This window comes from Procambarus clarkii, chromosome 6 (genome assembly GCF_040958095.1).
Source record: "Procambarus clarkii isolate CNS0578487 chromosome 6, FALCON_Pclarkii_2.0, whole genome shotgun sequence".
Lineage (NCBI taxonomy): Eukaryota > Metazoa > Arthropoda > Malacostraca > Decapoda > Cambaridae > Procambarus > Procambarus clarkii.
The window spans coordinates 43,096,639-43,123,129 of record NC_091155.1 but is presented as its reverse complement, the minus strand read 5'-3'; the positions used below and the strand labels follow the sequence as shown (position 1 = coordinate 43,123,129).

The following is a 26,491-nucleotide window of genomic DNA, read 5'->3' as shown; positions in this document are numbered from 1 at the left end:
ATATAGGTTGTGTGGGGTCTATGTTCTCCTATTCCACATTCCATAACATGACATTTATTAACATTAAATTCCATTTGCCAAGTGGTGCTCCATATACTTATTTTGTCCAGGTCTTCTTGAAGGGCATGACAGTCATCTAAATTTCTTATCCTTCCTATTATCTTAGCATCATCAGCAAACATATTCATATAATTCTGTATACCAACTGGTAGATCATTTATGTACACAATAAACATCACTGGTGCAAGAACTGAACCCTGTGGTACTCCACTTGTGACATTTCTCCATTCCAATACATTGCCTCTGATTACTGCCCTCATTTTTCTATCAGTCAGAAAATTTTTCATCCATGATAGAAGCTTACCTGTCACCCCTCCAATATTTTCCAGTTTCCAGAACAACCTCTTATGTGGAACTCTGTCGAAAGCCTTTTTTAGGTCCAGATAGATGCAGTCAACCCAACCATCTCTTTCCTGTAATATCTCTGTGGCCCGATCATAGAAACTGAGTAAATTCGATACACAGGATCTTCCAGATCGAAAACCATACTGTCTGTCTGATATTATATCATTTCTCTCCAGGTGTTCTACCCATTTAGTTTTGATTAGCTTTTCCAATACTTTCACTATTACACTTGTCAATGATACAGGTCTATAATTGAGGGGGTCTTCCCTGCTGCCACTTTTGTAGATTGGAACTATGTTAGCCTGTTTCCACATGTCTGCTACGATTCCTGTACACAGTGATGCCTGAAAGATCAGGTGAAGTGGAATGCTGAGCTCAGATGCACATTCTCTCAGAACCCATGGTGAAACGCCATCTGGGCCAGCTGCTTTGTTCCTCCCGAGCTCCTTTAGCATATTTTCCACTTCATCTCTAGACACCTCTATCCGCTCTATGTTGTTCTCTGGAATTCTTATTGTGTCTGGTTCTCTGAAGATTTCATTTTGTACAAACACACTTTGGAACTTTTCATTTAATGTTTCACACATTTCCTTTTCATTTTCCGTGAATCTGTTTCCCATTTTCAACCTCTGGATATTATCCTTTACCTGCAATTTGTTGTTTATGAATTTGTAGAATAGGCCCGGTTCTGTTTTACATTTATCTGCTATCCCTTTTTCAAAATTTCTTTCTGCCTCTCTCCTTACTGCTGTATAATTGTTTCTCGCATCTTTGTATCGCTGGTATGTTTGGGGGTTTGGCCTCTTCCTATACTGATTCCATTTTTGTGTATTTTGGTCTCTTGCCCTCTCACAATTTCTGTCGAACCAATCCTGTTTTCTGGTCCTGCATCTCTGTTTTGGTATGAATGTTTGTGTGCCTTCCTCGTATAGTTTTAAAAATTTGGCATACATTTCATTTACTTCCCTGCCTAGCAACAATTCTGTCCAATTACACTCATTAAAAAAATTTCGAAGTTCCCCATAGTTGCCTCTCTTTAAATCGAGTTTATCAACTGTTTCAATGTCCACATTTTCTTCTAGATGATATCTTAAAGCATATTTAATGTCTAACATGACGTGATCACTCTTTCCCAAGGGAGGAAGGTACTGGATGTCAAAAATCTCTTCTTCTTTCCTGGTGAATACTAGATCCAGTACTGACGGTATATCTCCTTCCCTCATTCTTGTGGCTTGCTTTATGTGTTGATACAAGAATGTCTCCAGAATGAGGTTCACAAATCTGCATGTCCAAAAGTCCTCCGTTCTTGCTTCATAGGCCTCCCAGTCTATTGCTCTAAAGTTGAAGTCCCCCAGTATCAACAGTCGTGATTTATCTTTATCTGCTTGTACAATAATATCTCTCATGACCATTATGAGGCCCTCTCGTTTGTCGTCCAGTTCTTCCTTTGTCCACGTGTTGCTTGCTGGTGGGCTGTAGGCATTTACAATTATCAGGTTATCATCCTGATTCCAGACCTGCAATGCCATTATGTCAATATCTCGAGGGTTTTCAAATATTAACTCTTTTACCTTCAGGTGTTTTTTCACCAGTACCGCCACTCCTCCTCCCTTCCTAGTTTTCCTGTCACGTCTCCAAACTGAGTAGCCTCTTGGGAATATGACTTCATTTATTATATTTCCTTCAAGTTTCGTTTCTGATAATGCAACAATATCTGGGACCCTAAGCTGGATTATATCTTGCAACTCCAAAGTTTTTGACCTCACTCCATCTATGTTGGTATATACAATTTTCAGGAACATGTTCCCTTTTCCTTTGCTCTTTACTCCCCCTTCCACTACTGATCTTGTTGCTTTGTTTTTATGTACCATTTCACAAGCTTTCCAGTCCCTGTCACTTTGTAAAAAAAAGAATTTCTGTCTTCTTCATTTCTATCCCCATTTAGCCGTTTTGCCTCAATTAAGTTCATTTTCAGCTTTTCTCTGTCTTCCTTGGAGAGGTCTTGTCTTATTGACCAAGATTTGCCAACCTCATCACTCTGCAGTTTCCTGGCATTTCTTAGCACTTCCATCATGTTTTTCACTCCATTAAAGGTCACCCTTAAGGGGCGGTTCTTTTCTTTCTCATATTTTCCTATTCTTCTAAAATCACTGACATTTTCCTTTGTGTGTGTGTGTGTGTGTGTGTGTGTGTGTGTGTGTGTGTAATTACCTAAGTGTAATTACCTAAGTGTAGTTACAGGATGAGAGCTACGCTCGTGGTGTCCCGTCTTCCCAGCACTCTTTGTCATATAACGCTTTGAAACTACTGACGGTCTTGGCCTCCACCACCTTCTCACTTAACTTGTTCCAACCGTCTACCACTCTATTTGCGAAGGTGAATTTTCTTATATTTCTTCGGCATCTGTGTTTAGCTAGTTTAAATCTATGGCCTCTTGTTCTTGAAGTTCCAGGTCTCAGGAAGTCTTCCCTGTCGATTTTATCAATTCCTGTTACTATTTTGTACGTAGTGATCATATCACCTCTTTTTCTTCTGTCTTCTAGTTTTGGCATATTTAATGCTTCTAACCTCTCCTTGTAGCTCTTGCCCTTCAGTTCTGGGAGCCACTTAGTAGCATGTCTTTGCACCTTTTCCAGTTTGTTGATGTGCTTCTTAAGATATGGGCACCACACAACAGCTGCATATTCTAGCTTTGGCCTAACAAAAGTCATGAACAATTTCTTTAGTATATCGCCATCCATGTATTTAAATGCAATTCTGAAGTTAGAAAGCATTGCATAGGCTCCTTGCACAATATTCTTAATGTGGTCCTCAGGTGATAGTTTTCTATCTAGAACCACTCCTAGATCTCTTTCTTTATCAGAATTCTTTAAAGATTTCTCACATAATATATAGGTTGTGTGGGGTCTATGTTCTCCTATTCCACATTCCATAACATGACATTTATTAACATTAAATTCCATTTGCCAAGTGGTGCTCCATATACTTATTTTGTCCAGGTCTTCTTGAAGGGCATGACAATCATCTAAATTTCTTATCCTTCCTATTATCTTAGCATCATCAGCAAACATGTTCATATAATTCTGTATACCAACTGGTAGATCATTTATGTACACAATAAACATCACTGGTGCAAGAACTGAACCCTGTGGTACTCCACTTGTGACATTTCTCCATTCCGATACATTGCCTCTGATTACTGCCCTCATTTTTCTATCAGTCAGAAAATTTTTCATCCATGATAGAAGCTTACCTGTCACCCCTCCAATATTTTCCAGTTTCCAGAACAACCTCTTATGTGGAACTCTGTCGAAAGCCTTTTTTAGGTCCAGATAGATGCAGTCAACCCAGCCATCTCTTTCCTGTAAAATCTCTGTGGCCCGATCATAGAAACTGAGTAAATTCGATACACAGGATCTTCCTGATCGAAAACCATACTGTCTGTCTGATATTATATCATTTCTCTCCAGGTGTTCTACCCATTTAGTTTTGATTAGCTTTTCCAATACTTTCACTATTACACTTGTCAATGATACAGGTCTATAATTGAGGGGGTCTTCCCTGCTGCCACTTTTGTAGATTGGAACTATGTTAGCCTGTTTCCACACGTCTGCTACGATTCCTGTACACAGGGATGCCTGAAAAATCAGGTGAAGTGGAATGCTGAGCTCAGATGCACATTCTCTCAGAACCCATGGTGAAACGCCATCTGGGCCAGCTGCTTTGTTCCTCCCGAGCTCCTTTAGCATATTTTCCACTTCATCTCTAGACACCTCTATCCGCTCTATGTTGTTCTCTGGAATTCTTATTGTGTCTGGTTCTCTGAAGATTTCATTTTGTACAAACACACTTTGGAACTTTTCATTTAATGTTTCACACATTTCCTTTTCATTTTCCGTGAATCTGTTTCCCATTTCCAACCTCTGGATATTATCCTTTACCTGCAATTTGTTGTTTATGAATTTGTAGAATAGGCCCGGTTCTGTTTTACATTTATCTGCTATCCCTTTTTCAAAATTTCTTTCTGCCTCTCTCCTTACTGCTGTATAATTGTTTCTCGCATCTTTGTATCGCTGGTATGTTTGGGGGTTTGGCCTCTTCCTATACTGATTCCATTTTTGTGTCTTTTGGTCTCTTGCCCTCTCACAATTTCTGTCGAACCAATCCTGTTTTCTGGTCCTGCATCTCTGTTTTGGTATAAATTTTTTTGTGCCTTTATCATATATTTCACAAAACTTGCCATACATCTCATTCACTTCCTTGCCTAGCATCAAGTCTGTCCAATTATACTCACTAAAAAAATTTCTAAGGTCACCATAATGTCCTCTCCTGAAGTCTGGTTTTTCAACTGCTTCAACCTCCTTATTTTCTTCCAGCTTATAACGCATTGCATACTTTATTCCCAAAAAGACATGGTCACTTTTACCCAAGGGAGGAAGGTACTGAATGTCAAATATCTCTTCCTCCTTCCTGGTAAATATCAAATCTAGCATGGAGGGAACGTCCCCTTCCCTCATCCTCGTAGCTTGTTTAACATGTTGATACAAGAATGTTTCCAGGATGAGGTCTACAAATTTACAGGTCCAAAAATCTTCTGTTTTAGCTTCATATGCTTCCCAGTCTATGGATTTCAAGTTGAAGTCACCGACTATCAACAGTCGTGATCTATCGTTATCCGCTCTCGCTATAATCTCTCTCATTATTGTTATAAGACCTTCACGTTTACTATCTAGCTCCTCCTTTGACCATGTGCTGCTTGGCGGTGGACTATATGCATTTATCATCATTAGTTTATCATCCTCATAGCAGATCTCTAGTGCTATTATGTCAACTTCTTGTGGATTGGCAGTCATTATTTCCTTCACCTTTAGGTGTTCTTTTACCAGCACAGCAACGCCACCGCCTTTCCTAATTTTTCTGTCCCGTCTCCAAATTGAGTAGCCCCTTGGGAATATGACCTCATTTAAAATTACATCTTCAAGTTTTGTCTCCGTGAGTGCAACAATGTCTGGTGTCTGCAGCTGTATTACATCACTTAACTCCAGTATCTTCGATCTCACTCCATCTATGTTGGTGTATGCAATCTTCAGGAACTTGTTCCCCCTCTCCTTATTCTTCACTCCCCCTCTCTCTATTGATTTTGTTGGTTTGCCTTTATGTACCACTTTACTGGTTTGCCTACCCCTATCACTTTGTAGAAAAAAGAATTTATTTCTTCTTCATTCCTGCTCTCATTTAAATGTTTTGCCTCGGCGAGGTTCAGTTTCAGCTTCTCTCTATCTTCTTTTGAAAGATCTCGTCTTAACGACCACCCTTTCCCATCCTCATCCCTTTGCAATTTTCTAGCATTCCTTAGTACTTCTTCCATCTGTTTGGCACCGTTTAGGGTGATCCTCAAAGGTCGATCTTTCCCTTTTACGTACCTGCCTATTCTCCTGTAGTCGCACACATTCTCTCTGTTTGTAAGACCTTCCACGAGGCCAACAATTTTATCTACTACTTTAGCTTCTTCTACAGCTCTTTCTGACCTAGATGTTATCGCCTTTTCTTTGCAGCCAAAAATGATCAGGGACTTACTCCGATCAACTGTGTTTTGCACCAACTTCGGGTTAGATGCCAATTCTTTCCTCACTTCTAGCCTAATGTTTGTTTTATCTTGGTTGCTGCAGTGTTTGACTTCCTTTACTGCTTCTTCTATTTTTTCCTTCTCCTTGGCCACTTGTGCATAAGTGAGTTGCATATCTTTCTTGCACTGTTCTATTCCCTGTGTAACTTCCTCCATCTGTGCTGACAAAAGCTGTTTCTCCTGTTGAATTTCCTTGCCTAACCTATTGTAGTCATTTATGTTTAAATTTACTTTAACTTCTTCCAAAGCTATTTTTAAGAGTTTATTTTCTTCTTCCATGGCTTTGCAATTTGTTTCCAATTGATTCTTATCCTTGCGCAAGTCTTTCACTAAACCCTCAAGACATAAAACTTTGCTATTCAAATGGTCATTACTTTCTTTCAATTTACTAATTATTTCTACATGAGAGTTCACTATAGTATCTAAATTTACCAACTTGTTATGTAGACTACTAATATCAATGCTTTCTTCATTGAATCCCTCAAAATCAAGCTCTGTTTTGTTTTTCCCCTTGCCAGTGGCCATCTTGAATGTTCTTCTCTGCACTGTAAACACTAAGGCAACTTTTTCTCATCTGATTTTTCACTTCCCTTAGCACTTTCCTGTTATCTCACCTATTTTTCAAGAGCACTATACCTTTATGTTCTGTGGGACACCACTCACTACCATCAACCTGTACTACAATACTTAGGATTGTTGAAATATGCTGGAGCTCCTCTGCTGCAAGTGTTGACCCTAGGGGTGTCACCTTTTTTTTGTGTGTGTGTGTGTGTGTGTGATATATATATATATATATATATATATATATATATATATATATATATATATATATATATATATATATATATATATATATATATATATATATATATATATATATATATATATATATATCGTACCTAGTAGCACGCACTTCTCAGCCTACTATGCAAGGCTCGGTTTGCCTAATAAGCCAAGTTTTCCTGAATTAATATATTTTCTCTATTTTTTTTTCTTATGAAATGATAAAGCTACCCATTTCATTATCTATGAGGTCAATTTTTTTTTATTGGAGTTAAAATTAACGTAGATATATGACCGAATCTAACCAACCCTACCTAACCTAACCTATCTTTATAGGTTAGGTAGCCGAAAAAGTTAGGTTAGGTTAGGTTGCCGAGAAACAATTAATTCATGAAAACTTGGCTTATTAGGCAAATCGGGCCTTGCATAGTAGGCTGAGAAGTGCGTTCTGGCTACCAGGTACGACATATATATATATATATATATATATATATATATATATATATATATATATATATATATATATATATATATATATATATATATTTTTTCACCTGTGGGTGTTAAATCCATTTGGGCCCCTAGTGGTTTGAGGGTTAAGCAAAACAGGGCAGCCTTAGGGCATCTAGCGTAGTAACCAACCTAGCATGTTACAACAATGTAAACCTAACATGCAACGCTTGCGCTGCCTGTACCCGACGAACCTCATCACTAAACTGGGTAAACTGAGTCACCAGCAAACAACAAATCTCGCAGCACTTCAGGTCAAAGGTGTCACCAACGCAACAGGCAGCAGGCAGAGGCAAAAACATTGAGTCACCCCTGAGACAAGGGGACAGAGCAACCCTTGAACTCGCACAGAGCGAGGGGGGACTCAGGAGAAACATCCATCAGACTCGCCCCTTTTGGGGATTCCCAGGGTCCTGAGACAGAAGTCACGCTCAGGGAAGCCCAGGCAGGATACTGCTAACCGGCGTCCAAATCTACCAAACGACTCGCTAAGAGCTGAACCCCCGGGACGTGTACACTCATGGGGACCTAGCAGGGGGTACCACCTGAAGAGAAACTAGTACCCAGGAACCGTACTCAGGGGGGCAACCAAGGTAGCCCCCCCCCACCAGGCATGAAAACAAAAAGAAAAAGAAAACTCCGCAAGAGGATAGCGTACCCAAAAGGAACAGAGCCAGCCGCTATGAATGGTAAAAACAAGCTGCGCAGTACCCAAAGGTGAACAAGGGAGGCAAAACACGCCAGCACACAAAGGGCGGTCGAAAACCGAGCAGTAAACGGCCTCAGAGGCAGAACCCAAGGAACTTGTGGAAGGTGGCCCCAAGCCCCAAGGGCAGTACTTACTGGGCACCTAGGGAAGGGAGCCCTAGGCCATTGCAGCCTGAGTACTCAAGAATATCTTCTGGCTCGCTCATCACCAAGAAGACAGTCACTACACACAAGGCACAGTGCTGAAACAACCAATGGAGCCAGAGCACACGACCGCTGCCTATAGCATCAGCCTCAGAACTGAGGCGTGGATGGCTGGCACGGGGGTCTGGGGCTCCCCCTTTCCCCTCCTGGAGAGGGGGAAGCTGCATAGACAGTGGCGCAGCAATGTGTGACGTCATGCTCATTTGCTCATTTCTGTTTGGGGAGTTCTATCTACTTGTTCGGCTTTTTGTAGCAATTTTCACCAGAATAGGGGTTTGCTTTGGGACGCTTACCTTTCTGGGTGCCCGACCCGGTCGATGGCAGACATAGAATGCTTACAACCACACGGGGGTTTCTATAGGTCATTGCTCCTCGTGCCTCTGTGAGGAGAGCCAGGTTCTGGCTCGTGGTCCCCGGTAGGCCCACAGAACTTCATATACAGTACATGACTGATGCCAAAGTCTGACATTAGCATATCAGCCTGGATAGCTCCGGGGGATTGATGGGGCTCCCCCCAGAAAATGTATTAAAACCACAACCACATGTCCTCTTCAGCACTAGTATCAATAAAATCATCCATATCATCCATATCTTCTGGACTGTCATCGGTGTCTGAGTCAATATGGTTCCTTTCCATGTGGTAAACATGAGCATCTCCTCCTGCTCCTCTCTCCCCCTGCATTAGGAAAAAGAGAACTGCCAAAAAGAATAGTTGATATGACAAAGTGCAATACAAAATTATGTACCAAAAAGCAATACTGTGCCTAACTGGCTAACAACTCCCACTAACTACCAAACGATCTAATTTTGACCGGAAACGGTTTGGTTTTACTAAGAATTCTAGTTCATTGAATTTTGTCATTTCTCACTACTGTAAAATATATTTTTTTTTATTTTTGACCCCAAATCATAGAACACATCTTTGCATATTCAGTACAGTGGTACCTCGGCTTACTAATGCCCCTCTTTACAAACTTTTTGGGTTACGAGCCAAATTTCTTAGAAAAATTTGAATCGGGTTACGAACTTTGCCTCGGGAAGCGAAGTTTGTTGATACGCGTATGGCCAACCTATCGCACGGTGGCACGGCGATCGCGCCCCAGTTTACCAGTGCCTCCCGCCTAGTGACAATCATGTCCGAATTCTTTGTAAAGAATTTTAACTTTTTTTCGAATTTTTGGCTTATTTGAACATAAAAGTTGTTGTTATATATCTGGCCAGGGATGCCAAGAAAAAACAAGTGAGGATGACCATTGAGGAAAAAAAAAGATAATTCGTAAACATGAAAAATGGTACACAGGTTGTTGAACTAGCTAGGCAGTACAATAAATCTATGTCAATGATATTAGGCCGTTGTGTTAACCTTTTTAATGACAATGTGATGTCTCACTTCAGACAAGTGTTACAAAGTAGGGAAAAATAAGTGTTACTAGACAGTTTCTTAGTGAGAAAAACAAGCAGTGAGCCACAAGCAGGTCCTAGTGGTATGGTGGCAAAACCTGCCAGAGACGGTATGGTCTCCCCCCCCCACCCCCAGAGAAGTCATCACTGCCTCATGTTTACAAAAAAAATTTGAAAACATTTGAAAAAAATGTCAAAAAGGTTCGTTCAGTGTATGTCAGGTAGGCTCCACCATTTTCTAAAAAACAAATAAAAAAAAAAAGGTATGCCAGGTAAGGTGCTCCATTTTCTATAAAAAATGGGAAAAAATTTAAAAAACAAATAAAAAAATATTGAAAAAAAGGTTAGTTTAGTGTGTGTTACATAGGCTACTCCATTTTCTAAAAAAAAAATTAAGAATTTGAAAAAAAATTCAGAAAGGTTTGTTCACTGTATGTCAGGTAAGCTGCTCCATTTTCTATAACCAAAAAAAAAAAACAGCGTTCAATGTAATGAAACGCCATTTTCTGGGCGAGTCCCGGAGGCTTCCCGGAGCTATCCCAGGCTGATATGCTAATGTCAAACTTTGGCATCAGTCATGTGTATGGAGTTCTTAGGCTTACCGGGGACCACAGTCAGAACCGGGCCCCCTCAGAGAGGCAAGGGAAGCAATGACCCCCAAGTGGTTGGAAGCATTCTATGTCTACCATTGACAAGATCAGGCACCCATAAAGGTAAGCGCCCCAAAACAAACCCCTATTCTGGTTAAAATGGCTACCAAAAGCCAAACTAGTGGATAGAACTCCCCAACTGAAAACGAGCAAACTAGTATGACATCACACGTCCCCGCACCACTGTCTGCGCAGCTTCCCCCTTCCCAGGAGGGGGAAGAGGGAGCCTCAGACCCCTTACGCCGGCTACCCACACCTCAGTTCTGAGACTGGATGTCAAAAACAAGAAAAAAAACACCGACCGGAGGGAGGGAGGGATGCCGGGGAGCCTCTGGGACTCACCCAGAAAATGGCGTTTCATTACATTCAACGCTGGTTTTCTGGGGAGAGCCCCGTTGGCTCCCCGGAGCTAACTACCCACAGGTGGAAAGAGAGACTTACCCGGGAGGCAGTCATCGCTCGCTCCTTAACTCGAAGTCGAGACAACTGGTTGCAACCGCCGACCCAAAGCAACACAGGCCCGACGGGGCCCAGGGATATTCATGAGGTAATGAACAGCCAGGACCCTGTTCGACCGCCAAAAACCCCACGCTCGAATATCCGACCAAGACAGGGTCTTGAGCATTTACTATAATAGGACTCGTGCTCAGGTAGTCCCAGGCAGGGTGCAGCTAACTGGCACCCAAAATTACCAAGCAAACTCCTAGAGCTGAATCCCAGGGAACGTGTACACTTACGGGGACCTAGCAGGGGGCGCCACCGAAGAGAACTGTGGAAGGGAAAACACCAGTGGAATAATAGGGCAGAACCCCCCTCCCCTCCCAAGGCAAAAGTAAAAAGAAAAACAAAACCCCACAAGAGGACAACAAACCCCAAGGAACAGAGCCGGCCGCTATGTCAGGAAAAACGAAACTGCCCAGCACTCTGCGCCCCACCAGTGCAAACTGCCTCTAACCCGCAGGTAACAGGCACAGAACACCCAAGATCCCAACGGGCGGCAGAAAACTGAATGGTAGAACGGACCAGCAGAGGCAGGTTCTGAGGAGCCTGTGGAAGGTAGCCCTAAGCCCCAAGGGCAGTACTTACAGGGCACCTAGAGAAGGTAGCCCTAGGCACATGCAGCCCGAGTACTGAAGATAATTCCTGGCTCTCGCACCCCTGGAAACAAACACCACAAATGAAGCACAGTGCTGTAAAGACACTGGAGCCAGAGCACACGACCTCTGCCTATAGCATCTGTCTCAAGAACTGAGGTGCGGGTAGCCGGCATGAGGGATCTGCGGCTTCCCCTTCCCCCACCTGGGAAGGGGGAAGCTGCGCAGACAGCAGCACGGCGACGTGTGAGGTCATGCTAGTTTGCTCGTTTTCTATTGGGGAGTTCTATCCACTAGTTTGGCTTTTGGTACCAATTTTAACCAGAATAGGGGTTTGTTTTGGGGCGCTTACGTTTCTGGGTGCTTGACCCGGTCGATGGCAGACATAGAATGCATCCAACCACACGGGGGTTTCTATAGGCCACTGCTCCCCTTGCCTCTCTGAGGGGGCCTGGACATGGTCCCCGGTAGGCCTAAGAACTCCACACACATGACTGATGCCAAAGTCTGACATTAGCATATTAGCCTGGGATAGCCCCCCCCCCCATAACAGGGCATAACAGGACGGGTGGTCATTAGCAGGACGGGTTGTCAGGGTGGGTGGGTAGCCGGGACAGATGGTCGGGTGGGTAGCATTGGGCGGTGGCGTGAGTGGACCAGTTTCCAGCTAGCACTAACGCAGGAGCTGGTCACCCCTGGTCCCTCCCCAAGATTCCCCCATCATGCACACCGGTCCCTCTCCACTACCTCCATCCCCCATCCTGCACCCTCCATGCTACCTCCATATCCTCATCCCCCCACACTGCCCCCTCTCCCCACCAACTATACCCATCCCAACCATATGGACGGTATTAATACAGTAGGCTTCCTTGCTACAGGCTGATAGATCAAGAGGCAGATTCCCCGAGTGCATGACATTAAACTCATCGTTTGTTAACTGACTGGTTGCGACTGTGAAAGCCTGATGGACTGTGAAATGCCTGAAGGACTGTGAATTGCCTGATTGATTGTGAAAGCCTGATTGACTTTGAATGCATGACTGACCATAAATGCTCAACCGGTTGCTACCACAATAGTGAATGCTTGACTACCTTTGGTTATGGCTGCCTGTGGTTGGTCTTGACCGAATGCTTGACTGACATGTTGTAACTGACTGGTTGCCACATAACACAGGCAGTGAAAAATGTGAAAGGAAAATCTGGAACCAGTGATGCAGATATGAAAGCGTTTAAGGTGAGCAGGGAAAGGTCTCTCCTCACCATACACCAACACCGCTCCTCACTCTCTCCTCACCGTCTCCCACACGCCAACAACAGTCCTCAGTAGAGGTAAAGTACAGTTAAATGTTCACTTATTTTACTTATGGTTTATATTTATATCTCATTGTTTTATGTATGAAAAATGTGAGTAGTATTCTGTATAAAATGTATTTTTAAGTTAATATTTTTGAGTGTATGGAACGGATTAATTCAATTTACATTATTTCTCATGGGGAAAATTAATTTTCAGTTACGAATTTTCGAATTGTAACTTGTCTCTGGGAACAGATTAAATTTGTAAATGGAGGTACCACTGTACTTTACATTTAAAAGTAGAGTCTGGAAGAAATTTTAAACAAGAAAATTTGAAAATAATATTTTCTACTTACCTCAGCAAAGGGTTTATCAATGCTTGTTAATTGTTGTAGCAGCGGGGAACGCTGCTACAACAATTAACACGTGGCACAACCCCCCCCTGCACCCGTGACGTGGCACAACCCCCCCCCCTGCATCCGTGACGTGGCACAACCCCCCCCCCCTGCACCCGTGACGTGGCACAACCCCCCCCCCCTGCACCCGTGACGTGGCACAACACCCCCCCCCCTGCACCCGTGACGTGGCACAACACCCCCCCCCTGCACCCGTGACGTGGCACAACACCCCCCCCCCCTGCACCCGTGACGTGGCACCCCCCCCCCCTGCACCCGTGACGTGGCACAACACCCCCCCCCCCTGCACCCGTGACGTGGCACCCCCCCCCCCCTGCACCCGTGACGTGGCACAACACCCCCCCCCCTGCACCCGTGACGTGGCACAACACACCCCCCCTGCATCCGTGACGTGGCACAACCCCCCCCCCCTGCACCCGTGACGTGGCACAACCCCCCCCCCCTGCACCCGTGACGTGGCACAACCCCCCCCCCCCTGCACCCGTGACGTGGCACAACCCCCCCCCCCCTGCACCCGTGACGTGGCACAACCCCCCCCCCCCCCCTGCACCCGTGACGTGGCACAACCCCCACCCCCCCCTGCACCCGTGACGTGGCACAACCCCCCCTGCACCCGTGACGTGGCACAACCCCCCCCCCCCTGCACGCGCGGCGGCACGGCGCCCCCCCCCCCCTGCACGCGCGGCGGCACGGCGCCGCCCCCCCCCCCTGCACGCGCGGCGGCACGGCGCCGCCCCCCCCCCCCCCCTGCACGCGCGGCGGCACGGCGCCGCCCCCCCCCCCCCCCTGCACGCGCGGCGGCACGGCGCCCCCCCCCCCCTGCACGCGCGGCGGCACGGCGCCGCCCCCCCCCCCCCCTGCACGCGCGGCGGCACGGCGCGCGCCCCCCCCCCCCTGCACGCGCGGCGGCACGGCGCCCCCCCCCCCCCTGCACGCGCGGCGGCACGGCGCCCCCCTGCACGCGCGGCGGCACGGCGCCCCCCCCCCCCCCCCTGCACGCGCGGCGGCACGGCGCCGCCGCCCCCCCCCCCCCTGCACGCGCGGCGGCACGGCGCCGCCGCCCCCCCCCCCCCCCCTGCACGCGCGGCGGCACGGCGCCGCCCCCCCCCCCCCCCTGCACGCGCGGCGGCACGGCGCCGCCCCCCCCCCCCCCCCCTGCACGCGCGGCGGCACGGCGCCCCCCCCCCCCCCTTGCACGCGCGGCGGCACGGCGCCCCCCCCCCTTGCACGCGCGGCGGCACGGCGCCCCCCCCCCCCCTTGCACGCGCGGCGGCACGGCGCCCCCCCCCCCCCCCTGCACGCGCGGCGGCACGGCGCCCCCCTGCACGCGCGGCGGCACGGCGCCCCCCTGCACGCGCGGCGGCACGGCGCCCCCCCCCCCCCCCCCCCCCCCTGCACGCGCGGCGGCACGTGCAGGTTTTTAGGTTCTATTGGTGATTATTTGTATTTGAAGTACATGGGTAACCTGTCAGCAATTGAAGTCCATCACATCCAGCAGTTGACCCCACACTCGTAAATTTTAATATGCTGTTCTTTCTAAACAGGAATTTTCTCAAAATATATAATATATTAGCATATTGTACATATATAGGCATAGGTAAAGTATTTTGATTCTGTTTGCAATTATTTGTAATGTGGGTGAAGCATTTACAGCGTTGTGGTTCCCGCAAAATTTGTCAGCGAAGCACTTGTTCGGAACTGTTCGAATGTTATCAGTTGCGAGTCGTAAGTAAACTTTTTTTATTCATAAACAGAGTTTTGCGAGTGCACGGAATCACTTTTTGAGTCTTTGTTCATAGGACAGGCCGACATGGTTGAAGCATTTATGAAATTGTGGTTCGAACAGAGGACGTGAGCAAAGTACTTGCTCCAAATGTGTTCAACGTCAATACTTGCAAGATGTGTGTAAACCATTTTTCATTCATAATCAGGGGGTTTGGCGGTGGATTAACGAGCTTGGATCTTTGTACGTGAGGACGGTAAAGGGGGGAGGGGGGGGGAGGGGGGGGGAGAGGGGGGAGAGGGGGGAGAGGGGGGAGAGGGGGGAGAGGGGGGAGGGGGGAGAGGGGGGAGGGAGGAGGAGGAAGGAGGGGGGGGAGGGAGAGGGAGGAGGAGGAGGAGAGGGAGAGGGAGGAGGGGGAGAGGGAGAGGGAGGAGGAGAGGGAGAGGGAGAGGGAGGAGAGGAAGAGGGAGAGGGAGGAGGGGGAGAGGGAGGAGGAGAGGGAGAGGGAGAGGGAGGAGGAGAGGGAGAGGGAGGAGGAGGAGAGGGAGAGGGAGGAGGAGGAGGAGGAGGAGAGGGAGAGGGAGAGGGAGGAGGAGAGGGAGAGGGAGGAGGAGAGGGAGAGGGAGGAGGAGAGGGAGAGGGAGGAGGAGAGGGAGAGGGAGGAGGAGAGGGAGAGGGAGGAGGAGAGGGAGAGGGAGGAGGAGGAGAGGGAGAGGGAGGAGGAGAGGGAGGAGGAGGAGGAGAGGGAGGAGGAGAGGGAGGAGGAGAGGGAGGAGGAGGAGGAGAGGGAGGAGGAGGTGGAGAGGGAGGAGGAGGTGGAGAGGGAGGAGGAGGTGGAGAGGGAGGGGGAGAGGGAGGGGGAGGAGGAGGGGGAGAGGGAGGAGGGGGAGAGGGAGGAGGAGAGGGAGAGGGAGGAGGAGAGGGAGAGGGAGGAGGAGAGGGAGAGGGAGGAGGAGAGGGAGAGGGAGGAGGAGAGGGAGAGGGAGGAGGAAGAGAGGGAGGAGGAGGAGAGGGAGGAGGAGGAGAGGGAGAGGGAGGAGGAGGGGGGGGAGGAGAGGGAGAGGGAGGGGGGGGGGAGGAGGGGGGGGAGGAGGGGGGGAGGAGGGGGGGGAGGAGGGGGGGGGGAGGAGGGGGGGGGAGGAGGGGGGGGAGGAGGGGGGGGGAGGAGGAGGAGGAGGAGGAGGAGGAGGAGGAGGAGGAGGAGGAGAGGGAGGAGGAGGAGGAGAGGGAGGAGAGGAAAGAAGAGGAGAGGGAGGGGGGAGGAGAGGGAAGAGGAGGAGAGGGAGGGGGGGAGGAGAGGGAAGAGGAGGAGAGGGAGGGGGGGAGGAGAGGGAAGAGGAGGAGAGGGAGGGGGGGAGGAGAGGGAAGAGGAGGAGAGGGAGGGGGGGAGGAGAGGGAAGAGGAGGAGAGGGAGGGGTTGATAGGTTTAGAACAAAGAATGAGGAAAGTGCCGCCACACCACCACCACCACAACCTTCTTCCAAAGTTCATGGTGTGTTGTGCAGGACCTATTGTGAATTGTGTGTCAAGAACTATTGTGCAATTTCCAATAGGTTCATGTGTTCGTGGCCATAGCATTTGTGAAACCAACACTATAGTTCTTGGTTCTGCTGCTAGATCGAGTACAGGTATTCACGGGTGGGCAGAACACACAACAGATGCTGGCACTAATCACACTGTCGAGTTATGGTGACAACCTCTCAACTACATATGCTCGAACTGTGTCACTCCAACACTGGTGTCAACAATTGCTTTGCTTCTTATGACAAAATGTGCAAATTAGCCCCTCTGCTGCTCTGCTATTAATAGCCGTCAACACCGCTGTGCGTAATAAATAACAAAATTAAAAAAAATAATCTAAACAAAACTGTTCATTTGATTACGAGAACAATAATAAAAAAAATCACAGGCAACATATTTTGGCTGCAATAGGGCAGGAAGTCTGGCACATTCGAGACTTTGACAGACTAGGCGTCCTTTGGTGGTCGGCGGTGGCAACTCCCACGCTGACAGGCGGGAGTTGCCACAAAGATATTATCTAATTATTTCAATGTGTGCATTTGTTTGTTTGTTTTTTTGCAGAAATATTATTCAATAGTGTGTAGTGTGATATATTTACATAAAATGTGTAAACCAACTGTACAACTAAACTGGTATGGCGAGTCAAGACAATAATTGAGGTCATCACCGTGTCAGCCGACGCTCCTTCCCTCACTCGCCAACATTCCTACTCCCACTATACTGTTTGTGATATATAATGTGTGTATATAGTGTAAAAATAAGTAGCTACATGTTTTATGCACCAAAACTGTACAAGTAAGCTAGTATGGTGTCCAAACAACATAGTGGCCACAACAAACTGCTCGACTAGTGACATCAGCTCCCAGACAACACCACCACCCTCACCAAAATGGCTCCTCCCAACATATTCCTTTTGCTGTTATTACACACGTTATATATAAAGTATCTACATTTATGTTCATCATAGTAAACCACAAAGCAGATATGGTTAGTCCAGACAATAACAAGTGGCAACACAGAGTTAGCAGACAACTCTACCTACCTACCTCCCTCCCTCCCACACTAAGATTCCTCCTCCCACCATACTACGCACAGTGCTAATTATATCCACAATCCTTGATTATCTTGAGATTATGTTGAGATTATCTTGAGATGATTTCGGGGCTCTTTAGTGTCCCCGCGGCCCGGTCCTCGACCAGGCCTCCACCCCCAGGAAGCAGCCCGTGACAGCTGACTAACACCCATGTACCTATTTTACTGCTAGGTAACAGGGGCATAGGGTGAAAAAAACTCTGCCCATTGTTTCTCACCGGCGCCTGGGATCGAACCCAGGACCACAGGATTACAAGTCCAGCGTGCTGTCTGCTCGGCAGACCGGCTCCGAGTCGGTCGGAGAATCAGAAAACTATTATCAGAATCCTGGTCATTTTTATCACAGTCAGGGGTCTCCTGTAATACTATCATCGATAAATAATAACAGTTACATTTATATTTTGACATTTAAAGGTGATAAACAGCAGTGCTGTTAGCTCATGTTGCGTACACCAGCCTTGGTGACTCAAATCAGCACTGATGCTCTCACACCCAAGAATGTTGCCCACAATTTAAAAAAAAATGGAATCTGTTCACTAGGCCCCAAAAGCTGATGTGAACCCTGTGTAGCGGCTGGACGTTTAAATCGTGCGCAGGATCCTCAATCCCCTACGTATGATGTGCGCTCATCGTGATAGTTACTTCATCGTCTATGTAAGTATTGTGCAGCAAAAGGTTTAAACTCATTTTTTTTTCAGTGCAGCATTGATGCAACACATTGTGAAGGAGCTGAAAAGGTGGGCTGCACTTGTGATTGATTCCAAGGATTCACCTCCAGTCACTTATGAACAGGTGGAAGGGGAAACTAATGTGGCAGGAATGTTTACATCCCCTGGCTGTAACAATGCTTCTTAGCATGTGCCCTCAACATGTTGTAACTAGAACAAGGACGCTCTCACACCAACCCCATTCAGTAAGCAGACGAGGAGTCACAATAATGTGGCTGAAATATGTTGACCAGACCACACACTAGAAAGTGAAGGGACGACGACATTTCGGTCCATCCTGGACCATTCTAAAGTCAAATGTGTATTCTGTGGCTTGCCATTCAGTAAATTCATGTCGCGAGATAGATTTCTGCTTCTCCTCAGATGTATACATTTCAAAGATAACAATATACAAGATAAAAAAAAAAAAAAAAAAAAGAGGTAAACTTTGGAAAGTGAGGCACATCTTCAGTGACCTTAACAACAAATATAAATCCTTCTATGTACCAACACAGAAGGTTGTAATTAATGAGTCACTCGTGTTTTCTAGGGAAGAACTTCCTTCAAACAGATAGGGTCAGGAATTATTCATCCTTTGTGACAGACAGGACTTCTCACTGAAATGATCCTGTATTCTGCCACCGATGTTCAGGTGAAAAGGAACAATCTACACAAGTTTCTGAGAGTGTAATGAAGACGTTGATAGCACCAGTGATGAACAAGAGGCCCATTCTAATCAACTCCACTCTGTCCACTTGCTTGCTTCAACACAATACTGCAACATGTGCAACAGTGAAGCCACTAACCTTACCTTGCGATGATTTCAGGGCTCAATGTCTCCCTGGCCAGGTCCTCTACCAGCCCTGCTGGTTGCTGAACTGCTCAACCAGGCTGTTGGACGCGGCTGCTCGCTGCCCGACGTATTAATCACAGCCTGGTTGATCAGGTATCCTTTGGAAGTGTTTATCAAGTTCTTTCTTGACCAATGAAAAGGTCTTCAAATCAGATGCTAAATTAGATCATAATATAAATATGTGGTCAATAGACAAATGCAACATGATGCTTTGGGCAATGGAATACATGCACTAGTAATGAAAAAATTCCCACCTGAATCATCATCACAATGCTCAATGCCTATAACATTGAACACAGTCAAAACTGGACAGAGAGTATCATTGTGCAGGTTTAGTGGTTCAGCTATATCATAGTTATTGGATACCCAGAGCATACCTGCAGAGGGTTCTGGGAGGACTTCTACTCCCCGAGCCCGGCCCGAGGCCAGGCTCAGGAAGTAGGCCCAGGCCCAACAAAGCCACAGCCAGCCCAACAATGAAATACTGCACCTAACAGACCAGCTTACAAGGACCATACATTACTGCACAAGGCTCCGAGTACCACACCACCTGAAGGATGGTCAGCAAGCTCACAACAGTAACACAATGCATGTATAAAGGATAATGAATAGAAGAGCAGACCTGTCACAAGACATGCCGTGTTGTCCCAGACTCTTACAGAATAAATCATACTCCTGAAATTCTAACGATGCAAACTCCTTGATGTTTGTGTACATAGTGTATATAAAGTGTTTTTGACGAGCTATGAGGCACTTCATAATACAACTTGAAGAGTCGTATAATTAGTGATACAAGATATTATGTAATAGACATGCAGTTATTTGCATAAATATATAAATACACAAACATATGAAAACATTTACAATGTTCATACACTAATACAACATCCAAGTGAAAATAAACAACAAATCAATAGAGTATACAACAATAAGAAAACATGGGAGGAGTTTTTGCTACACGGCGCCCCTCCACATCATCCGCCAGCCGGTAACCACAGCTGACCAGCGAGCGACTCACCCACCAAATCCACCAAACTTTTCCAGGCCACCACATCGACACCGCGGTAAGTACACACTTTACTAAAATATCCATACCCACTGAATGGTAATTAAAAGTATTAAAAGTTAAAAAAAAAAAAAATTTTTTTTTTAGCATGACAGACAATGCAGCGATACAAGCCCACACATTTAGGGAGTTAAACGCAGGCAGCATTTTTTCTCTCGTTTATTTTCTTCCAATCTAAAACTACTGTTTTGTTTGGGAGCAACAAAACACTTGCCTTTTATAATAAGGATAATGCTAAAATAAATATTTAAAATAATATAAAAGTCATTGAACTCTTACTTCAGGCAGGTCATCCAAAGGGTTATGAACGAGCTCCAAATTAGGATCCATCTCTTGCTTCAACCTATCGGCAACATCCCGCACCTCTTCTGCGTGGATCTTCTCAGAGTTACTCCAGAGGGGACACCTACCAAGTACACAAATACAACCATTCACCAGCTGGTACCAGTTTCTTGCAGTACATGGAAATGATTTCTGCAGTTTGTAATGTCATGTCTAGTCAAAGCACATTCTAAATAATTCAATACAAACACCTGTCTCCTACATTACAGTCCCACTTTCTATGGAGTTTAAACGTCTTAACTGTTCACAATCGTATCAAAGTCTATATTTATTTTGCCTATTCCCCTAAATATCTTTTGAGTTTGTTAACACTTAATGTATTACAAAAGTTCTCTACAACAGAAAAATAATGCCTCGTATATCCAGAAAACTATTTTAGTATTCCCTCTTGCATCTAATATATTAAAATACACGATAGTCGTGGTGCCCACATTTTAAGGATTAAGTTATCTTCTCCTTAATACAAAACAAACTTACTTGGTTGGGTCTGTTGGAACAAGTTTATCCTCAAAGTGAGCATAGCCATTAATCTGCTTCTTGCATATGTAACACATCATTGCTCCACAAGAGCAACGCATCTTATTACACCCGTCCTCTTTGATGAATCTCTTTTTGCATTTCCAACATTCTCTGCAATGCATTACAAATTCAAAGTTATTTCAATGCATATTACAATTACATGTACTGTACTGAGTAAGTAAATCTTCAAACACTACTTAAAATCATAAGAAAACATGTGTAAAAACTAGTAAAAACTAAGCCATTAATTCATGATGATTGTTGACCAGACCACACACTAGAAGTTGAAGGGACGACGACGTTTCGGTCCGTCCTGGACCATTCTCACAATCTACTTGAGAATGGTCCAGGACAGACCGAAACGTCGTCGTCCCTTCAACTTCTAGTGTGGGGTCTGGTCAACATACTTCAGCCCCGTTATTGTGACTCATCGCCTGCATTCATGATGATGATTATATCCTCCCACCACCCTTGCCAAGCAACACAAAATGACATACCAACACTCGGTATGACATACCAGCACTCGGGCCAACCCTACTGAAAGCCAACAAACAGAACCCCATCATAGACAAAAGTCACAGCTGTGCTGGAGGCAGCAGCAACAACCTCAAGTGATTGTGTGTGCCTCACAGCTGTGCAGTAACACAGCTTTCCCTTTAGTAAATCCCAAAAATGGGACTTCCTTTTGGCAGTCCCCATGTCTGCGACAGGCACACGTCTTTATCCGCAGCCGCCCTCTGCCTTCCTGCCCGAAGCCCGTACACGATATACTTGGGGGGGAGGCAGATCCAGACAAATAGGGACTGCATGCCCTGAACTATGGAAAACCAGGCAGCTTGCACGCAAAATATGGTTAAGTCGCTGTCAATATTAAGAGGAATCTTCACTCTGTCCAGTGTCCATAATAGAGAGAGCCTCAAAATCTAAGGAACAGTAAGTCAGCTGGCTTTGATGGTCAACCTGATGCAATCACACTATGCCCAAGGCACAAATGGTGAGTAATTAGCATGGCACTATACTTGTGTATCCACCTTGACTGACTTCACCCTCTCTGTCAGTCAAGCAGGAATTGCACCCAGAGAGCAAGAAGGAAAAAAAGAAAAAAGGAAAAAAAGAAAAGGAGGAAAAAAAGGAAAAAAAGGGAAAAAAAGGGAAGGAAAAAGGAAAAAAAGGAAGGAAAAAATGAAGGAAAAAAGGAAGGAAAAAAGGAAGGAAAAAAGGAAGAAAAAAAAGGAAGGAAAAAGAAAAAATGAAAGGAAAAAGGGAACAAAGAAAAAAGGAAGCAGGAAAAAAAGAAGAAAAAAAGGAAAATAAAGGGGAAAAAAAAGGAAAAAAGTAAGAAAAAGAAAAGGAAAAAAGAAAAAAATAAGGAAGGGAAAAAAAAGGAAAAAAGGGAAAAAGAAAAAATGAAGGGAAAAAAAAGGAGAAAAAGGAAAAAAGGAAAAAGAAGGAAAAAAAGAAAAAAGGAAAAGAGAAGGAAAAAAGAAAAAAAGGAAAAAGGAAGATGGAAAAAAAATAAAAGGGAAAAAGAAAAAAGGAAAAAAAGGGAAAAAATGAAGAAAAAAAAGAAAAAAGGAAGGAAAAAGGAAAAAAAGAAGGGAAAAAAAGAAAAGGAAAAAAGAAAAAAGGAAGGGAAACAAGAAAAAAGGAAAGAAAAAAGGAGGGAAAAAGGAAAAAGGAGGAAAAAAGAAAAATAGAAGAAAAAAAGGAGAAAGGAAAAAGAAAAAAAGGTGAAAGGAAAAGGAAAAAGGAAAAAAAAGAAAAAAAGGAAAAGGAGAAAGGAAAAAGGAAAAAGAAAAAGGAAAAGAAAAAGGAGAAAGGATAAAAGAAGGCAGAAAAAGGACGGTAGGAAGGAAGGACATAAGGAAATAGTAGGAAGGAAGGAAAGAAGTGGTAGGAAAGAAGTGGTAGGAAAGAAGGAAGTAGCAGGAAGGAAGTAGTGGGAAAGAAGGGAATAGTGGGAAAGAAGGAAGTAGTGGGAAAGAAGGAAGTAGCAGGAAGGAAAGAAGGATGATAGTAGTAGGAAGGGAGGGAAGGACGGAAGTAAAAAAGGGAAGAAAGGGAAGGACGGCAGGACAGAAGGCAGTGTTTGGGGATTCACTAAACACGGTTGTATTGTATCCTTCAATACACTATTATACAAATTTGTCATCATCGGTGAAAGTTCCATCTTCCGTGAACCACGGCTTAATACTAGCGGCAGGTTTGGCTCTAAACTTTACAAGCGAGATGAAATACTTTGTGCTCCTCTCAGTTTCAAAGAACACCTTTTGGTCTGTTTCTCCTGGGCTTTATACAACACTTGTACTTTTATTCAGTCACTTCTATTTCTCTCCTTGTAGTCTTCTGGAGTGGGCGAGGCATTTAAGCATTCTTCAGTTTGTTTTCTTCACCTAATGAGCGAGTTCTTATCTTTCCATATTCTTTTTCTTTTTTTTATATCATAAGCTGTACTGTATTTAGTGCCGCTTTGCTTACTCTCTCAAGGCGCCAACTTGGTTAGCATTATTCAACTGTTCTTACAGGTTTATTTTTCAGAGGTTGTGGTTCCCAGTTCCCAGTTAATAAATTTACTACTGAAATCATTTACAGAATTCTCCTAATCATGGATTTGAGACTAGTTAAGTATGGGCAATAGATCTGCATATCTGAACTTTGACCGGCTTGTGATCCGAGTAACACGTCTGATTTTTGTCTTTTCTTCTCAAAATGGGTATAGAAACGGACAACTTCCGACTCCTATAACAAGGTCAAGAGCATTTCCCTTCCCATAGTTCATAGTAAGTCTAGTAACCATAGTTTCCCCTGGAACATGGCCTGTCAATCAGTTAACAACCGGGTACCCAATAATTGCTGGGAGAACATGGGCAAACAGTTTAGGATTGATGCATCAGTTCATCTTTACAGTGGAACCTCTATTAACGAGTGGCTCTATTAACGAGTTTTTCCAGTAACGAGCAAGCTACTCGCAGCAAATTTGTCTATTGACGAGCTCGCCTCTATTAACGAGTGAAACCACATGGCGCTTCCTAGCGTCTCGCGGGTTCTCGCAAATTCTTGGACGCCTCTGACACCAGTGTTGTTGTTGTATCTCACACGACAAGCATCCCTATGGATTTATTTGAGCTTTTCTTTGGGTTTTTAGTGGTTTTGCGACTACAATTTGTAACACACGATGTCTCCAAAGAAGCTGCTTGCTAAAGATAGTGTTGTCAAGAGGAAGAAAGACAATTACTGTGGATTTAAAGAAGGAAATTATATCAAAGCACGAGTGTGGTGTCTGTGTGATTGATCTTGCAAGGAAGTATGGCAGGTCCTCATCAACAATTTAAAATATGATCTAGGGTGTTTTCCTTTCTAGTTAATTCAACTATTTGGTGGTTTAATTAAAGTGTCACAAACTCTTGAGAGGTCCTTTGTAGGATTTTTCATTTAGACTACTTCCTGCAATGTAATTAGGAGCTGCCTTGTATGGACCAATAGGCATTCTGCAGTTTCTCAAATTCTTGTATTTTGAGTAGTTGTCACATTTAATACAATAGTTGCAGAGTAATTAACCAATATCAAACCCCTAACATTAATACAAATTAATTGGTTTTAAATACTACCAGCATTTAGAACTAAGGAGACATTAAGCTCCACATTACATATTTTATATATACAGTGGTACCTCGGAACACGAGTGTCCCTGTATGCGAGTTTTTCGGAATACGAGCAGGATTTCCTCGGAAAATATGTCTCGGAAGGCGAGGGTTACCTCGGAATGCGAGTTTGTTGATACGCGTTCAGGCCGACCTAGCGCGTGGTGGTACGGTGATCGACACCCCTCAGCCCCTCAGTTTACCATTGTCTCCCGCCCAGTGACTATCCCTCCTGAATTCTTCACAAGGATTTACAGTTTTATGTCGGTTTTTTTGGCCATTTGAGCATAAAAGTTGTTATAGTTCTCACCATGGGTCTCAAGAAAGCCATTGATAAGGTTCAACCTAAGAAAATAGCTGTGAGTAGAGGCAGTAGAGGATGTCCCTTCTTGATTAAGAAAATGTGTGAAGTATGGGAAGAACTACAAAGTTGAAAATCGAGCAGTGAGCCTCAACCACGACCTAGTAACACTCAGATAAAACGTGCCAGGGAGAGCACACCAGAAAGGTCCTCACTGCCTGATGTGATAATGGAAGGGGACTCCCCTTCCAAACAGTAACTCCTCCTCTCTCCTCACCATCTTCCATATGCCTACAGCATTTAACAACAAGGGTAAGTAATAACTTGAACATAGTTTTGTAGGTTTATTTAGATGAATTAGGTATAAAAATTTAGTTTGATGTGGGGTTTTTGGGGTAGTCAGGAACGGATTAATTCATTTCCCATTATTTCTTATGGGGAAATTAGCTTCGGAATACGAGTTTTCGGAATACGAGCCGTCTCCAGGAACGAATTAAACTCTTAAACTGAGGTACCCCTGTACCAATTCTAACAAGAAACTTTCAGTTTTGTGTATACAAAAAATTCATAATTTTAAATTGTACCAAGTACAGTATAAAGTCAAATTGTACATAGAAGTAATGCATTAAATGCCAATACACATTTCTTGCACAGAAATCTTGTCGTGACCTAGTTGTCAGGGGCGTGTGCCTGGGAATATCCCGTGCATAGGTTCGAATCCTCATCACGGCTCCTATGGATTTTCACATATTTCTTAATTAAAAACACATACCTGACCATTGCTTCCGTCATGCGGTTCTCCATGTAGGTTCGAGCATCTTTTTGATGCTGTTTTTCAACTTCCTCGCATCTCAATGGGACATGATTGGGTTCTTTACAAAATCTGCAGTGAAGTGAAAATAGAAATATTACATTAATGAAATACAATCAATCTATACACTGTATTTTAAACCAAAGAATTTACAATTATGTATACCGAACTTTCTTTAATTACTGTTGTAAATATATACTAGTACCAAAATTGTATTTATATTTACTTATTATATACTGATAAACATTTATAACAGGTACATAGAGAAAATTAAATATACATAGATCATATCTTGGATCTTCACAAAGAATCAAGAGGCAAGAGAACAAGTTACAATGTAGTGCGAGCAAACTGGCACGAGTTGTATGCATTTAAAAACAAAACAAAACTAACAGCCGCATTCAATGTAATTAAACCTCTTCCTGGGGTAGGCTCAGTTGCTCCCTCTTGCGCTGCCTGCAAGTCATATCGCCCCAAGGAGTCCTTAAACCATGATGATTGCCGGCATAGTAACGTACAGTATATGATAATCACATTTGCATAGCAAGAAATCATGAAACAATAGCATGATTTTTTATTTTATGGGTTTAGTTAAGCTCCACTACATTCATATTAAAGTCATTATATCCATAGGTATCAAAACCCTGACAATAGCATCTAAACTTAACGTAAGATGACCACATTACCCCGTGAAGAAAAAATGTACGATAAGTGCACTTTCACGGTACAAGCAAAATAAACATGTACAATAATATCATATGTCATAATAAAATTACACAACTTTAAGCAAGGAAGAAAGGGTGGGACAACTTAAAAAAAAAAAAAA

General features: G+C 44.6%; 1 protein-coding gene across 4 annotated transcripts in view; it reads right to left on the bottom strand.

Annotated features, from left to right (window-relative positions):
• Nucleotides 1-26,491, bottom strand: part of LOC123754105 (uncharacterized) — a 183,726-nt gene that overhangs the window by 63,816 nt on the left and 93,419 nt on the right. For 3 of the 4 annotated variants that reach the window (XM_069308867.1, XM_045736288.2, XM_045736289.2), the window contains exons 8-10: nt 25,627-25,737; nt 20,871-21,023; nt 20,331-20,457 (exon numbers count right to left, since the gene is read on the bottom strand). In XM_069308867.1, the coding sequence (XP_069164968.1) occupies nt 20,331-20,457; nt 20,871-21,023; nt 25,627-25,737 (391 nt within the window). Of the gene's footprint in view, nt 1-8,727; nt 8,913-20,330; nt 20,458-20,870; nt 21,024-25,626; nt 25,738-26,491 lie in introns of those variants that run through there. The other variant, XM_045736290.2, reaches the window with a different exon arrangement.